This window comes from Tachyglossus aculeatus, chromosome 9 (assembly GCF_015852505.1).
Source record: "Tachyglossus aculeatus isolate mTacAcu1 chromosome 9, mTacAcu1.pri, whole genome shotgun sequence".
Lineage (NCBI taxonomy): Eukaryota > Metazoa > Chordata > Mammalia > Monotremata > Tachyglossidae > Tachyglossus > Tachyglossus aculeatus.
In genome coordinates, this window is record NC_052074.1 from 44,192,579 (window position 1) to 44,208,069 (window position 15,491).

Genomic DNA, 15,491 nt, shown 5'->3' on the forward strand with positions numbered 1-15,491 from the left:
CGCGGTCCGCCTCCTGAGGTAACCGTCCGCCATGGCCCAGGGTCCGGAGCAGAGGGCGGCGGCGTTGGCGGCGTTGGCGGCGTTGGCGGGAGGGGCGGGGGCCCCGGCCAGGGTCCGCTCGCCGTTCCCGGGCGGCTGAGGCGGCTGAGGCGGCGGCGGCTGAGGCGGCTGCGTCCGCCCCTCCGCCTCACTCACCATGAGGCCCCCGCGCTCCGCTCCCGTCCCCGGCCTCATCGTGGGGCTCAGCCCCTCGCCGCCGCCCGCGCCGCCCCCACTGCGCCTGCGCCCGCCGCACATGCCAACAAGGAGCGGCCGGATTGGCTGCCGCCCGCCGGGCCCCAAGCGGCCGCGGGGCGGGAGCAGCGGCGCCAGCAGGCTGACGGGCTTCGCCGCCGGCCAATCGGGGCGCGCCGCCGGCCCGCAGCCCGGCGCCGATTGGCCCTCCGCCGGCGCCTGCATGAGGGGGAGGGGGAGGGGGCGAGGGGGAACTTTCCGCGCCCAGAAAACTCCGCCTCAACTTCCCCCGGGGGAGCGGGCCTCGCTGAGGGGGAGGGGGGGGGGCGAGGAAGGGGAGAGGGGCCGCCTTCCCGCCCCCCCTCCCCCGAAGCCGCACGCGCCCACAAACCTGCGGTCGCCGGAAGGGGGGGAGGGGAAGGCGGGGCTGATAGCGTTAGCTGGGGCGCGCGCCCGCCGGGAGGGAGGCGAGGGGACGGGAGGAGCGGGGCGAGAGCGAGCAAGCGAGGGACAGCGGGAGGCGCGTGCGCGCGCGCGCGCGCGCCCCGGGCTGAGGGGAAAGGTAAGGACACGTCGCGCGCGCCCCCGCCCGCCCGTTTGCCTCCACGTCAGGGGCGCGTCGCCGGCGCTAGGACCGCGGCACGCGGCGGCGGCCTCGCGGCGCGCGCCGGGCGCTGATTGGCCGGGGGGAGGCAGGCCGGGCGCTGATTGGCCAGGGCCGCGGCGGGCGCCGGGCGAGGGAACTTCCGGCCGCTTCCCGCCATGGCCGCTGTGGAGAGCGGCCGGCGGGGGGGGTGGCATGGCCGGCCTCTTCCTCGCCCGCACCGGGGGCGATGAGGAGGAGGAGGAGGAGGAGGGCGCGGGGGTGGTGCGGGATCTGCGGGGAGAATTCTCGGCGGCGGAGTCTCCCGCCGCGAGCCCGGCGCCCCTCACGCGCAACGGCGCATGCGCGGAGGGCGGCCTGAGGCGGCCGTCGTCGTCGTCGTCGTCGTCGTCGTCGTCATGGCGGCCGTGGCCGGCCCGGCTCCTGTCGGTGGCCTGCGCCCTCCTCTTCGTCGCCCTCCTCGCCTTCCTCCTGGCCATCGTCTACCTGGTCGTGCAAGGTACGGACGCCCCCGCCGTTTCCATCGATCCATCGATCGATCGATCGATCCCGCAGAGGCACTAGAGAAGCAGCGTGGCTCTGGAGTCAGAGGGCGTGGGTTCGAATCCCGGCCCCGCCCCGTGTCTGCTGTGTGACCTCGGGCGAGCCGTTGAACTCCTCGGGGCCTCAGTTACCTCATCTCGTTCGCTCAGCGGTATTTATTGAGCGCTTACCGTGTGCAGAGCACTGTACTAAGCGCTTGGGGAGTTGGCAGTAGTAATTAGGGCATTTGTTAAGTGCTTACTATGTGCAAAGCGCTGTTCTAAGCGCTGGGGGGGATACAAGGTGATCAGGTTGTCCCACGTGGGGCTCACAATCTTAATCCCCACTTTTTACAGATGAGGTAACTGAGGCCCTGCTGAGAGCTCACCTCCTCCAGGAGGCCTTCCCAGACTGAGCCCCTTCCTTCCTCCCCCCTCGTCCCCCTCTCTATCCCCCCCATCTTACCTCCTTCCCTTCCCCACAGCACCTGTATATATGTTTGTACATATTTATTACTCTATCTATCTTACTTGTACCTATCTATTCTATTTATTTTATTTTGTTAGTACGTTTGGTTTTGTTCTCTGTCTCCCCCTTTTAGACTGTGAGCCCACTGTTGGGTAGGGACTGTCTCTGTATGTTGCCAATTTGTACTTTCCAAGCGCTTTGTACAGTGCTCTGCACATAGTAAGCGCTCAATAAATACAATTGATGTTGATTGATGCAGAGCACTGTACTAAGCGCTTGGGAAGTACAAGTTGGCAGTAGTAATTATGGCATTTGTTAAGTGCTTACTGTGTGCAAAGCACTGTTGTAAGCGCTGGGGGGGATACAAGGTGATCAGGCTGTCCCACGTGGGGCTCACAGTCTTAATCCCCACTTTTTACAGATGAGGTAACTGAGGACCTGCTGAGAGCTCACCTCCTCCAGGAGGCCTTCCCAGACTGAGCCCCCTCCTTCCTCGCCCCCTCGTCCCCCTCTCCATCCCCACATCTTACCTCCTTCCCTTCCCCACAGCACCTGTATATATGTTTGTACATATTTATTACTCTGTTTATTTTTCTTATGCATATCTATTTTATTTATTTTATTTTGTTAGTATGTTTGGTTTTGTTCTCTGTCTCCCCCTTCTAGACTGTGAGCCCACTGTTGGGTAGGGACCGTCTCTGTATGTTGCCAATTTGTACTTCCCAAGCGCTTAGTACAGTGCTCTGCACATAGTAAGCGCTCAATAAATACGATTGATGATGATGATGAGGCACAGAGAAGTTAAGTGACTCGCCCAAAGTCACACAGCCGATAAGTGACAGAGCCGGGTTTAGAACCCATGACCTCGGACTCCCAAGCCCGTGCTCTTTCCACTGAGCCACGCTGCTTCTCTAGTAATAATACTCTCTCTAAAGAGAACACTCACTGTAAAATGGGGATGATGACTGTGAGCCCCATGCGGGACAACCTGATCACCTTGTATCCCCCCAGCGCTTAGAACAGTGCTTTGCACGTAGTAAGCGCTTAACAAATGCTATTATTATTATTATTATTATTATTATTATTATTATTACTACAGCGCCCCCAGCAGGCCGCCCGGCGTCGCTCCGCGCCCCGGGCCAATGCGATCAGTCAGTTCAATCGTATTTGGCATTTCATTCATTCATTCAATTGTATTTATTGAGCGCTTACTGTGTGCACTGCACTGTACTAAGCAGCGTAGCTCAGTGGAAAGAGCCCAGGCTTTGGAGTCCCAGGTCATGGGTTCGAATCGCGGCCCCACCACATAATAATAATAATGATGATGGTGTTTATTAAGCGCTTACTATGTGCAAAGCACTGTTCTAAGCGCTGGGGGGATACAAGGTCATGAGGTTGTCCCACGTGGGGCTCACAGTCTTCATCCCCATTTTACAGATGAGGGAACTGAGGCCCAGAGAAGTGAAGTGACTTGCCCAAAGTCACACAGCTGACAAGTGGTGGCGCCGGGATTTGAACCCATGACCTCTGACTGCAAAGCCCATGCTTGTTTCCACTGAGCCACGCTGCTTCTCCACATGTCTGCCGTGTGACCTTGGGCAAGTCACTTAACTTCTCTGAGCCTGTTACCTCATCTGTAAAATGGGGATTACGACCGTGAGCCCCCCCCCCCCCCTTAGGACAACCTGATCACCTTGTATCCCCCAGCGCTTAGAACGGTGCTTTGCCATAGTAAGCGCTTAACAAATGCCATTATTATAGAGAAGCAGCGTGGCTCCGTGGAAAGAGCACGGGCTTTGGAGTCAGAGGTCATGGGTTCAAATCCTGGCTCCGCCAAGTCACACAGCGGACAGTTGGCGGAGCTGGGATCTGAACCCATGACCTCTGACTCCAAAGCCCGTGCTCTTTTCCATTGAGCCACGCTGCCTCTCTAATCGTATTTATTTACTTTACTCACTTTACGCACAGCACTGGACTAAACACTCTCCTAGGGGATGGACCGTCATCAGCATCTTAATAGTCATTCATTTATTCAGTCGTATTTATTGAGCGCTTACTGTGTGCAGAGCACTGTACTAAACGCTTGGGAAAGTACAATTCAGCAACAGAGACCATTCCCACCCAACACCAGGCTCACATAATAGAAATAATAATAATAATGGTATTTGTTAAAGTGCTTACTACATGGTGAACACTGTTGTAAGCGCTGGGAGAGATACAAACCCCCAAAACCACCAAGAGGCGGTTGGGAAAAGTTGACAGCATTTTTTCCCTCCTTTCCAACCACCTGTCTCCCAGCTAACCTGGATAGGGGCTGATTCCATTGAGTTTTTGCAGTGGTTCTCTACCTAGCTTCATTTGTTTTCTTGTTCCTTGAACAAGAACGTTGATTGAGTTCCTCACTTGTCCAGAGCTCTGAGCCAGGGCCTGTGGCAAATTTAAGATGATACTAGTCTCCACTTTAAGCAAAAAATAAGAATATGCCCAAATTTAAGTAAAGCAATAAAAGCGATCGTTTCGCACAAAATACTTGGCGGTGAGTTGTGACTGAGGAGACTGTTTGGCTTCCTGTATTTTATTCGCAGAGAGCTCAACTTTTATTTCTGACAGCATCACTTAGAGGTGCTCTAATGTTATCCCCGTTGCACATAGGCGAGGGAGAGTTGCGTTAGGACCTCATCGGAGTTCACCGAGCCAGGCCGCCTTTCCTCTTACGAAAACGTCTTCCTTAGGTAGTAAAGTAGATCTCACCAACGTCAGTTTCTCCTTGATTTTGCAGAGCTGCGGGTGGAAACGTCAAAGACCGAAGATGGTATGGAGACTGGTTTATTAGGTATGAGCAACCGGCTTATTAGGGGCTCAAAGGGAATGGGATTTGTCTCTCTAAATCAGCTGCCGACCCCTCCATGTGCTTGTAAGTGGAGGGTGTATTTCTCAAGTAAAATACTGAACTGCAGAGTGCATATTGAACGCATTCTAGGAAGTACACGTGTTGATAGTGTTTCAAGTTGCAGCTGTATTTGTATTTGAAAATGTCCAGCCTGCACCTCCGGGATTTCCTGCTCTAACCCTTCCCATCCTTGCTCTTCTTCCTCTGTGTCAGTGCTCCTATAACAATCTCTGCCCTTCCCTCTCTCCCTCCACCCTGATCTCTGCTCAGTCTCCCCGGATTTGTCCGTCCCTCTCAGGTAGTCACTGCCAGGCCCCACAAACCAAAGCGGATTGATTTAAATCAAGGTTATTTCAATCATTAGTCAGAAAGCCTCAATTTAATAATCATTTCCTACAAAAATTGTGTTCTTATTAGAGAAGTTCTAAAAAACGATCTCTTTACTACCTGTGTGCTCCTAGGAAAACCTGTCTTACCTTTCCATGTGATAAGCGCTTAGTACCGTGCTCTGCACACAGTAAGCGCTTAATAAATAGGATTAAATTAATGAATCTCAAGCCAATGGAAGGGCTTTATAGCCTGTTTGCCCATAAAATATGTTTTCACAACAGGCTTGGGGTAAAATGTCATTGGGATATTAGGGGATGTTCCTCTGATAACATACATCTGGCTGGGTAGAATGTGATGTGTTGGAAGAAAAGGTTGGCACATGGGTGCTCTGTTGGTTAAATACAGTGTGAATATTACTTAACGGGGGCTTTTCAGGAATCTGGGAACCCTTGTGTTATCGGAGAACTGACCACACTCTGAAAATTATCCATTGAGATTTCTGGAATATTCTGATTAAGATGTTTTACTCCTATGATACTGTTCCTTCTCTTCACCGTATCCAGAAATTTCCCGGTCAAAATTTTCTCCCATTGTAACCCCCACCCACCCGAGGGGGGAAAAATGGTGGTGGGCCTAATCTGGAAGGGGCTGCAGAAAAGGGTCAAAATGCACCTCAGCCTCTGCTCTCCAAACTTCTTGACAATTTGCCAGTGACCCCCCCCCCGCCCCCCTTCCAAGGTCTTCACTCCATCCTTGGTTTGGATAATAATAATAATAACAATTATTATTATTATTGGATGGTCTGCCCTACCACTTCCTAGAGAAAGTGGGATGCTGGGAAGTTGGAGCTACAGTCAGTCCCTAGGCTACAGCTCTTCCCCATCCTGGCCTCAGGGCCAGAACTAGCTTCCTTCTGAGCCCTGACCACTAGTTGACCCCTTAGCTATAAGCTTTTCTGCTTTGCTTCCTATTTTTTTTCTCCTCCCCTTTATGCAATCTTGCCCTAACTTCCCCTCTGTCTTCAAATGAAAAGTTGGCAATGCTGCCCTACAGTCGCCCTGGGTTTCCTTGCTTCCTCTTGGGCAATAAGGATGCCGTGAGCCGGAAAGACTGGCACAGACTTTATGAATGCCGACTAGCCCCTGGAAAGGCAAATACCAAAGCTTCTGGAACCGCTGATCATCCGAAATCCAAGACTTGGTATGGCACCTCGGAGGTATGGGCTGGAGATCGGCAATGCCAGGTCTAAGGTCTCCTGGAGAGTCAGCGTGGCCTAGCAGAAAAGTACATATCTGGGAATCAGGGGACCTTCATTCGAATCATTCATTCATTTGTATTTATTAATAATGGCATTTATTAAGCACTTACTATGTGCAAAGTACTGTTTTAAGCGCTGGAGAGGTTACAACGTGATCGCTTTGTCCCACGTGGGGCTCACAGTCTTAATCCCCATTTTACAGATGAGGGAACTGAGGCACAGAGAAGTTAAGTGACTTACCCAAAGTCACACGGCTGACAATTGGCGGAGCCGGGATTTGAACCCATGACCTCTGACTCCAAAGCCCGTGCTCATTCCACTGAGCCACGCTGCTTCTCTTGAGTGTGGCTTTATTGAGCACTTACTCTGTGCAGAGCACTGTGCTAAGCGCTTGGGAGAGTACAATACAACCATAAACAGACACATTCCCTGCCCACAGCGAGCTTACAGTCTAGAGGGGGAGACAGAAATAAATACAGTAGCTCTGCCACATACCTGCTGCATAACCCTGGACAAGTCACTTTGCTGTGCTTCCATTTCCTTATTTGTAAAATCGGGATTCAATATATGTTCTCCTTCCTATTTAGGACAGGGACTGTGTCCAACCTAATTAATTCATTCAAACGTATTTATTGAGTGCTTACTGTGTGCAGAGCGCTGTACCAAGCACTTAGGAAGTACAAGTTGGCAACATATGGAGACGGTCCCTACTCAGCAACGGGCTCACAGTCTAGAAGGGGGAGATTATCTTGTATCCAGTGCTTGGCACGTAGTAGCACTTAACTAATACTGTTATTTATTATTATTATTGAGAAGCAGTATGGCCTAATGGAAAGGTCACAGGTCTAGGAGTCAGAGGACCTGGGTACTATCCCAGATCCGCCACTTGTCTGCTATGTGACCCTAGGCAAGCCACATAACTTCTGTGCCTCAGTTACCGCATCTGTAAAATGGGGGTCAAGGCTGAGCCCTATGTGGGACAACCTATTTATCCTGTACCAACCCCAGCACTTAGTACAGTGCCTGACACATAGTAAGTGCTTAAGAAATACCATTTAAAAATTATTTGGAAAACTGTTGTTGGAGATGAAGAGGCCAAAGATAGCCTTCTTTCTCTTACCCTTGCATAAAAAGTCCACACGGTCACTTCAGCTTTTACTGGAACCCATTTGACCCAATCTGAGCCATCTAAAAGATAAAGGACCTTTACCCAAAACCTCTGGCATAACTTGCCCTACTGAAAGGGTTTCTCTAAAAACCCAAAAGAAGCAGGGTAAGGGACAACTAGTCCTAGTTTCCACCAAAAAATGGAAAAATATCTACCAGGTTAGAGACTTGATTGATTGTACGGCAGTTAAAGATAATGAGGGTAAATCGTAGATCCTCCTTACAGGTGAATGTAAGTAAATGCAACGTCTAGACACTGATGTTACCCTTGTTTGGGGACCTGTGTAGATTTTTGTGCATGCAGGTAAGTCTTTTTGGTAAATCATAACTGGTTTTAGGTTGGTTTGATCCGTAAGCTCCTTGAGGGCAGGGATCTTGTCTTCTAACTGCTGTACCCCCCCCCCCCCCCCCCACCCAAGCGCTTAATACAGACAGCACAGGGGCTCACTAGACTGTAAGCTTGTTGTGGGCAGGGAATGTGTCTGTTACAGTGTTCTGTTGCCCTCTCCCAAGTGCTTAATACAGCGCTTACTCTGTGCAGAGCGCTGTATTAAGCACTTCGGAGAGTACAATATAACGGAATTGTTAGATCACACTTTTTGCCCGCAACCATCTTAAATGCTGAATAGCGATAGAGGATCAAAGAGCACAGGTATGGGAGTCAGGAGGATCTGGGTTCTAATGCCGGCCCTGCTACTTGTCGGCTTTGCGACTTTGGGCAAGTCACTTAACTTCTTTGTGCCTCAGTTACCTCATCTGTAAAAAAAAAAAAAATGGGGATTGATACTGTGAGCCCTATGTGGGACATGAACCTTGCCAAGCTGATTAACTTGTATCTGTCCCAACACTTAGTATAGTGCCTAATACATAGCAAGTGCTTAACAAGCATCATAAAAAAAGAGATTGACCATAAGTCAATTTGCGTACCCTGAGAGCAAGGTGGATTGCAGAAGAGAGCTCTCTGTATGACATTACTTCAATAAAATGCACATCACCTCCCAAATGTCGTTCTGTGGTTTCTGACCTTTTCTGCTTTGGAAAGGATTGAAATGTGAATTCTCAGGAATGACCGAATAGCAATAATAATGAAAGTTCTGGTGTTTGTTAAGTGCTTACTGTGTGTCAGGCACTGTACTAAGCACTAGGATAAAGATACAAGCAAATCGGGTTGGACACAGTCCGTGTCCCACTTGGGGCCTGCAGTCTCAATCTCCACTCCGTAACTGAGGTACAGAGAAGTGAAATGATTTACCCAAGGTCACAAAGCAAACAATAATCATTCACAGTAACAACTGTTATTATTTACAAGGCATTTTCTCAAACAAATACCTTTTTGATCTGATTAACTGATAGCTCCAGCCCCCAGGGCTTTCTCATTCCCAATAAGGCCCTGAAGGAACGTTGGTTAGATTTCCTACCCTAGTGCTTTAGTTGCAGATTTCTTGCCACTAAATAGATGGCTTTAAGAAGCTGAGAGAAGGGAAGAGGATTAAGAACACCAGGTCAGTAAGATGGCTCTCAACCTGTGGAGATACCCATATTCAGTCAGGAATTTCTCTTCACAATGCACAATACCCACCAGTTCATTCAAAGGTAGCTCATTCTACACACTCAGAGGTTACTATTAAATCCTTTTCAAATGAGGTGCCAGTTTCCTCCCAGAACAATATCCTAAATCCTTCCTAAACATTCTTATTCCTTCCTGAGACATAGGGATTCCCTCTCATCTACATTCTCTTCCTCATTATCTCCTTAGAGATAACCCTTTCTCTCTGTTTCCTTCAAGCCTTTCACTGTTTTCCATCTTTACAACCTTTCCCCATTCCTGCTCTACTCACATCCATATACATAATCTCCTAGGCCCACTCTACCCACATCCATATACATAATCTCCTAGGCCTTCCCAAAAGTTCCTCTTAATCCCCACACTTTCACTCATTGTTTTCAACTCTTTAATCAAAACATGCCTCATGTTCACACTGTTTTACCAGCGTGAGGGTGAACCCAATCCCAGCACATTCACACAATCTTTTTGGTATGTTAGAGCAGAACAGAGACATTCTCAGGTCATCATCTTTTCTTCATAGGGTGTTAAGTATCAGGTAATGGCACAGAAAGTCCGCCTTAGACACTGGTCTCTCATGTGAGGCTGATTTGGAAGCTCTTGATTGTCAAGGAGGGTGGCACGGGGCTCTGCACACAGTAAGCACTCAATAAATCCTATTGATCGAATGATGCTTCAGAGCACTGTTCAGAGTCACCTGCTTCTGGAGTGTCTGAACAAGAGTGTGTTATGGGAGAGTCAGGAAAAGCATTCATTCAGTTGTATTGAGCGCTTATGGTGTGCAGAGCACTGTACTAAGCGCTTGGAAAGTACAATCCAGCAATAAAAAGAGAGAGTCCCTGCCCACAACAGACTTAGAGGTAATGCCTCTACCTACACCTGCATTTCTCCATTGTCTAATTTCAATCCCACCTTTTAAAAAGAAGGGAAGAGCAACCCAAAATTGAGAGAAGCGTGGGAGTTGTTGAGCCCAGAGAAGGCTGAGGTGATTGAATAACTGTCTTAAGTTTAAGAAGGGTTTTTATGGCCAGGCTTTTGTCCAGGAGTTTATTACCCACTAAGGACCAAACAGGAGGAATTGGGTCAAAAATAGCATGTGGAGCACTGTTCGTAGGTAAAGAGTGATAAAGCACTGGAGAAGGCTGTGGAAGGTCTGTGGGCGGCTTTAGGAAAGAATATACCATCATCTGTTTGGTTATCCTGGCAGGGGCGGAAGACCAAACCAAATGATCTTGGAGATGCTGTTTGCAGTTGAACCCCCATCTGCCATTCCTTTCAGTGCCCTTTACCCTAAACCTCCATTCACTGTATCAAGTGCTGCTTGTGCCTCTCCTCCATACCCAAAGGCCATCCAAATCCCATTATTCAACTCTACACCTTAGAAAAGTTTCCTTAGTTCATCTCCCGGGTTTTAAAACACTGCAAGTGTAATCGTGGGCTCACGGCTAGGCTACGGTACAGCAAATTCCATCAACGTGAACCTGACAATTCATCGAATCTGGATTTAATCGGTCTAGCAGGTAAAAGCTAAAATTACCCCCAAGCAATTTAAAATTGTTGTTGAACCAGTTGCTGTTGCTATTCCCCGCGCTCAAAAGTCATCCAGTTTGAAACTGGGGTGTGCCCATCCAGTTACCACAAACATTTTACTAGCAGGGACTTATTTGAATTCGATAATTTATCTGGTGCTAATATTAAGTGCCAGGAACTGAATTAAGCACTGGGGCAGATAGGCGATAATCAAGGCTGTACGCAGTCCATGCCCCATATAGGGCTCATGGTCTTAATCCCTAATTTACAGATGAGATCGCTGAGGCACAGAGAAGTTGTGAGTTGCCCAAGGTCACACACCACTTCCCAAATGTCACACACGTGGGATTAGAACCTTGGTCCTTCTGATTCCTGGGCCCATGCTATATCCACTAAGCCAGACTGCTTAACTGATTATCTTGTATTTACCCTGGTGTGTGGTACTGTGTCTGCGTAATGAATACTGTTAAAAAGATAGCTGCTCTTGTTTTTTATTATATTTGTTAAGCATTTACTCTACATCAAGCATTGGCCTAAACTCTGGGGTAGATACAGTTTAATCAGGTTGGACACCCTTCCTGTCCCACATGGGGCTCCCCCATCTTAAATTGGAGAGAGTAGGATTTAATTGCCATTTTACTGTTGAAGAAACTGAGGCACAGAGAAGTTAAATCACTCAACCAAGATCACAGAGCAAGCAATTGGCAGAGCCAGGATTAGAACCCAAGTCCTCTGACTCCCAGCTCTCTTCTCTTTTCACTAAGTTATGTTGCTTCTCCATATCCGCTCTTACCACATATTTTTATTTAATCATTTAACTTCTTGGATATCTTTAAATGTTTTAGGTTTTTTGTGATATTTGTTAAGCACTTATTGTGTGTCACTGTTGTAAGCGCTTGGGTAGATACGTGTTTCTGCATAATGTTTGATGATTGGGTTTTAGTCCAGGACCTGTACTCCAAAAGACTAAAAAGCATCCTTTTGATCGCTTTCAGAAATCCGAGCTTTTTTATGTGAAGTGCTAAAGATTGCCTTATTACCACCAAAAGGTTTTTTATATTTGTTTTTGGTGTCTGTCTCCCTCTATTTAGGGTTCTGGACTCTACTTGTCATATCTTTGACAGCAGGATTCTCATGTTGCAGCTTTTCATGGACAGTGACTTATTTTGATTCTTTTGAACCGGGCATGTTTCCTCCCACTCCTCTTTCACCGGCACGATTCAAGTAAGTATTTTGCTTTCCTGCTCCTTCTCCCCCAAAATCCTGGGGGAAAGAATCCAAAATGAGATAAGAACTTGAACGTGTGTACTCCTTATTAGCTGGGGTCCCGGTAATTTTCCCCCAGGTTTAGAAGTACTTGTGGCTCCCTCGATCTCAACTTCAAGAGGATGAAAATAGCGTAACTTTCCATGGGCGTTGAATGGCTCTCTCAGAAGTGGTGTGCAGAGAGAAGTGGAACTAATTATGACTACGAATTGAATTCACCAATTTTCCTTGGAATCCTGTTGTCAGACATTTGATATTTATGAGGGGTGGGCATCAATATTTAAAGATAATAATCATGGTATTTAGTCTGCTAAGGTCCTGTTGTAAGAGCTGGGGTTGATACAAAGATCATCAGGTCCGACGTGGAGCTCACAGTCTGTCGGAGGGAGAACAGGTTTTGCATTTTGCAGTTGAGAAAACCAAGACACAGAGAAGTGAAGTGAATTGCCCAAGATCACACAACAGGTGCATGGCGGAGCTGGGATTAGAACCCTGGTCCTCCGACTCCTGTGCCCATGTTCTTTCCACTAGGGCCACGCTTCTTCTCCAGGAGATCAGTTGCAGATTAAGATTTGTGCTTTTTGAAAGGGTTTAATCCACAGTAATGTGGTGATATTAAATCACTGTGCCAGGGGACAAGGTTTCTAATCATAATGGTGGGCGATGGACAGCAAGTGTTAGTACTCCATGTCCGCATGGCGGCTGGCTTCATCTTCAGGGCTTTGGAGCAGATAGGGCTAACACCATTCTTAGACTTTTAGACTGTGAGCCCACTGTTGGGTAGGGACTGCCTCTATGTGTTGCCAATTTGTACTTCCCAAGCGCTTAGTACAGTGCTCTGCACATAGTAAGCGCTCAATAAATACGATTGATTGATTGATTAACCAAAACTGACCCTGTTCACATACATTCCAAAGACAAAATTCTAGGCCCGCTCCTGGGAACGCAAATCATTCATTCAGTCATACGTATTGAGCGCTCACTGTGTGCAGAGCACTGTACTATGCATGTGGGAGAGTACAGTATAACAATAAGCAAACACATTCCCTGCCCACAACGAGCTTACAGTCTAGAGGGGCAGGCAGACGTGAATATAAATAAATCACAGATATGGACATAAGTGCCATGGGGCTGGAAGGGGCGGATGATGGGAACAGAACTACGAACGCTTTTCCGGGCGTGTCCTATACCTTCTCTCGATTTTCATGCACTTGTATCATCCAAACAGACAATGGGAACATTGTATTTAATACTTATACTTAATGTGTATAGTCTAGTTACATGATGAGGTAGGAGTTCCGTGATAGAGTGGCTGGCATTTACTTCAGCTGAAACAAAATACCCAGATCATCCCTTACTGCCATCTCTCTCTTGCTCTTCTCCCCCCATCCACCTCTGCCATGGCCTTTAAAAGATTTTTTTTCCTTTTTCTCCATGGCTCCCATTTGGTCTCCCTCCACCCCATCCAACACCGTGGAGAAGCTGGTCTGCTGACTCCCAAGCCCATGAGGACTGGGGCCTGAGGAGGAGGTAAAACCAGCCCTCAGGGAGTGAGAACAACAGCCAGTGTATCCCAGATCCCACATTCTGAGAAGCAGTGTGGTCTAGTGGAAAGAGCATGGGCATTGAAGTCAGAGAGGACGTGGGTTCTAATCCTGGCTCCGCCACATGTCTGCTGTGTGACCTCGGGCAAGCCACTTAACTTCTCTGGGCCTCAGTTGGGAATTAAGACTCAACTCCACGTGAGATAGGGACTGCCTCTGACAGGATTACCTTACCCTAGGGCTTAGGACAGTGCTTGGTACATAGTAAGCGCTTAGCAAATACCACAATTACTATTATTATTAGAGTAATGGGCCTGGGTATTTGCATGATGGTGTTTCTCTGCTGCTTATTTGAGTTTTTGTCTTCCCACACAAAGTTTGAGGAGTTTTCTTCCTGTTCATCCTTTCGTTCATTCAGTGGTATTTATTGAGCGCTTACTGTGTGCAGAGCACTGTACTAAGCACTTGGAAAGTACAATTTGGCAACAGATAGTGACAATCCATACCCAACAGTGGGCTCACAGTCTAGAAGGGGTGTTACCTGTTAGCGGTGCGCATGTGAAGCCTGCGTTTGAATCCCATGTATTCACTGGTTAAATGGTAACATTCTCCTGTAGATCCAAATTTTTAATAATAATAATGTTGGCATTTATTAAGCGCTTACTATGTGCCAAGCACTGTTCTAAGCGCTGGGGAAGTTACAAGGTGATCGGGTTGTCCCATGTGGGGCTCACAGTGTTAGTCCCCATTTTACAGGTGAGGTAACTGAGGCACAGAGAAGTTACGTGACTTGCCCAAAGTCACACAGCTGACAGTTGGCGGAGACGGGATTTGAACCCATGACCTCTGTCTCCAAAGCCCGTGCTCTTTCCACTGAGCCATGCTGCCTCTCATACAAATTAAGGAATGACATACTTGGTTTTATTTCAGCCTTAAAGACACGGGCAGATATTAAGATGCACATTTTGAATTGCTTTTCCAAATGAAGTGGTTTTAACCCTGGTAGAACAGTGCTTTGCACATAGTAAGCGCTTAATAAATGCCATCATTATTACCTGGTGTCGTCACTGGTTAATTTGAAAATGACTATAGACTTCAGACAATGGGGTCCACAAAATAATGTATTCTTAAAGGTTTTGAAGCAGGTGAAATCTCCCATTAGGTAGTGAACACCCTGCATCTGGTGCCTGTGGGAGAAATACTCAATTTCTACGGAAATGTCAGAAAAAGCTGTATATCCCTAAAGATGGCCAGTAGGGTGAGTACTTGTATAAGAAAACAGCTTTTCTGTTTAGAATTTTTTTTCTTACAGTCAGCTTCCATTTTTCTCTACAAAACTGCATACAGAATTATTTACAGAATTGTTTACAGAATGTTGAATTACCTGTATTTGAAATTCTTTTCTATGTCTCTTCATGCAAAACAACCAATTATTTTACATTGAGCATTTGTCAACTGTTCTTCAGGGCCTTTAAGCAGAAATTCAACTTATATCTGAAGGACAAAATTACCGTTAAAGAAGAAGTTAGATAAAGGTTAATTCGTCCGTACTAGACCGCATGAGGATTTTTTTGTAAAGATGGGTTTACAGGGTGCTCAAGGATAACTGGCTTGATAAAACCTGAGGGAAAGCTGTTGGCATATGCACCAAAAAATCCTCTGCCTCCAGCTCCCTGAATCAAGTAATAATAGTGATAATTATGGTGTTGGTTAAGTAGAGAATCAATCAATCAGTCGTATTTATTGAGTGCTTACTGTGTGCAGAGCACTGTACTAAGCGCTTGGGAAGTACAAGTTGGCAACATATAGAGATGGTCCCTACCCAACAGTGGGCTCACAGTCTAGAAGGGGGAGACAGAGAACAAAACCAAACATATTAACAAAATAAAATAAATAGAATAGATATGTACAAGTAAAATAAATAAATAAATAGAGTAAGGAATATGTACAAAGCAATGTGGTTCAGTGGAAAGAGTACGGGCTTGGGAGTCAGAGGTCATGGGTTCTAATCCCGACTCCGCCACTTGTCTGCTGTGTGACTTCGGGCAAGTCACTTAACTTCTCCGGGCCTCAGTTACGTTATCTGTAAAATGGGGATTAAGACTGTGAGCCCC

At 47.6% G+C, this 15,491-nt stretch overlaps 2 protein-coding genes across 6 annotated transcripts in view; one reads left to right on the plus strand and one right to left on the minus strand.

The window, feature by feature from the left end:
* PRPF40A (pre-mRNA processing factor 40 homolog A) overlaps positions 1-201 on the minus strand; it is a 43,376-nt gene extending 43,175 nt beyond the window's left edge. For 3 of the 5 annotated variants that reach the window (XM_038750823.1, XM_038750822.1, XM_038750818.1), the window contains exon 1: positions 1-199. In XM_038750823.1, coding sequence (XP_038606751.1) covers positions 1-198 — 198 coding nt within the window. In that variant the 5' untranslated portion in view covers position 199. The other 2 variants (XM_038750819.1, XM_038750821.1) reach the window with 2 other exon arrangements.
* ARL6IP6 (ADP ribosylation factor like GTPase 6 interacting protein 6) overlaps positions 197-15,491 on the plus strand; it is a 27,882-nt gene continuing 12,587 nt past the window's right edge. The window contains exons 1-4 of the mRNA XM_038750888.1: positions 197-455; positions 642-1,337; positions 4,608-4,661; positions 11,659-11,791. Of these exons, the coding sequence (XP_038606816.1) occupies positions 197-455; positions 642-1,337; positions 4,608-4,661; positions 11,659-11,791 (1,142 nt within the window). The remainder of the gene's footprint in view (positions 456-641; positions 1,338-4,607; positions 4,662-11,658; positions 11,792-15,491) is intronic.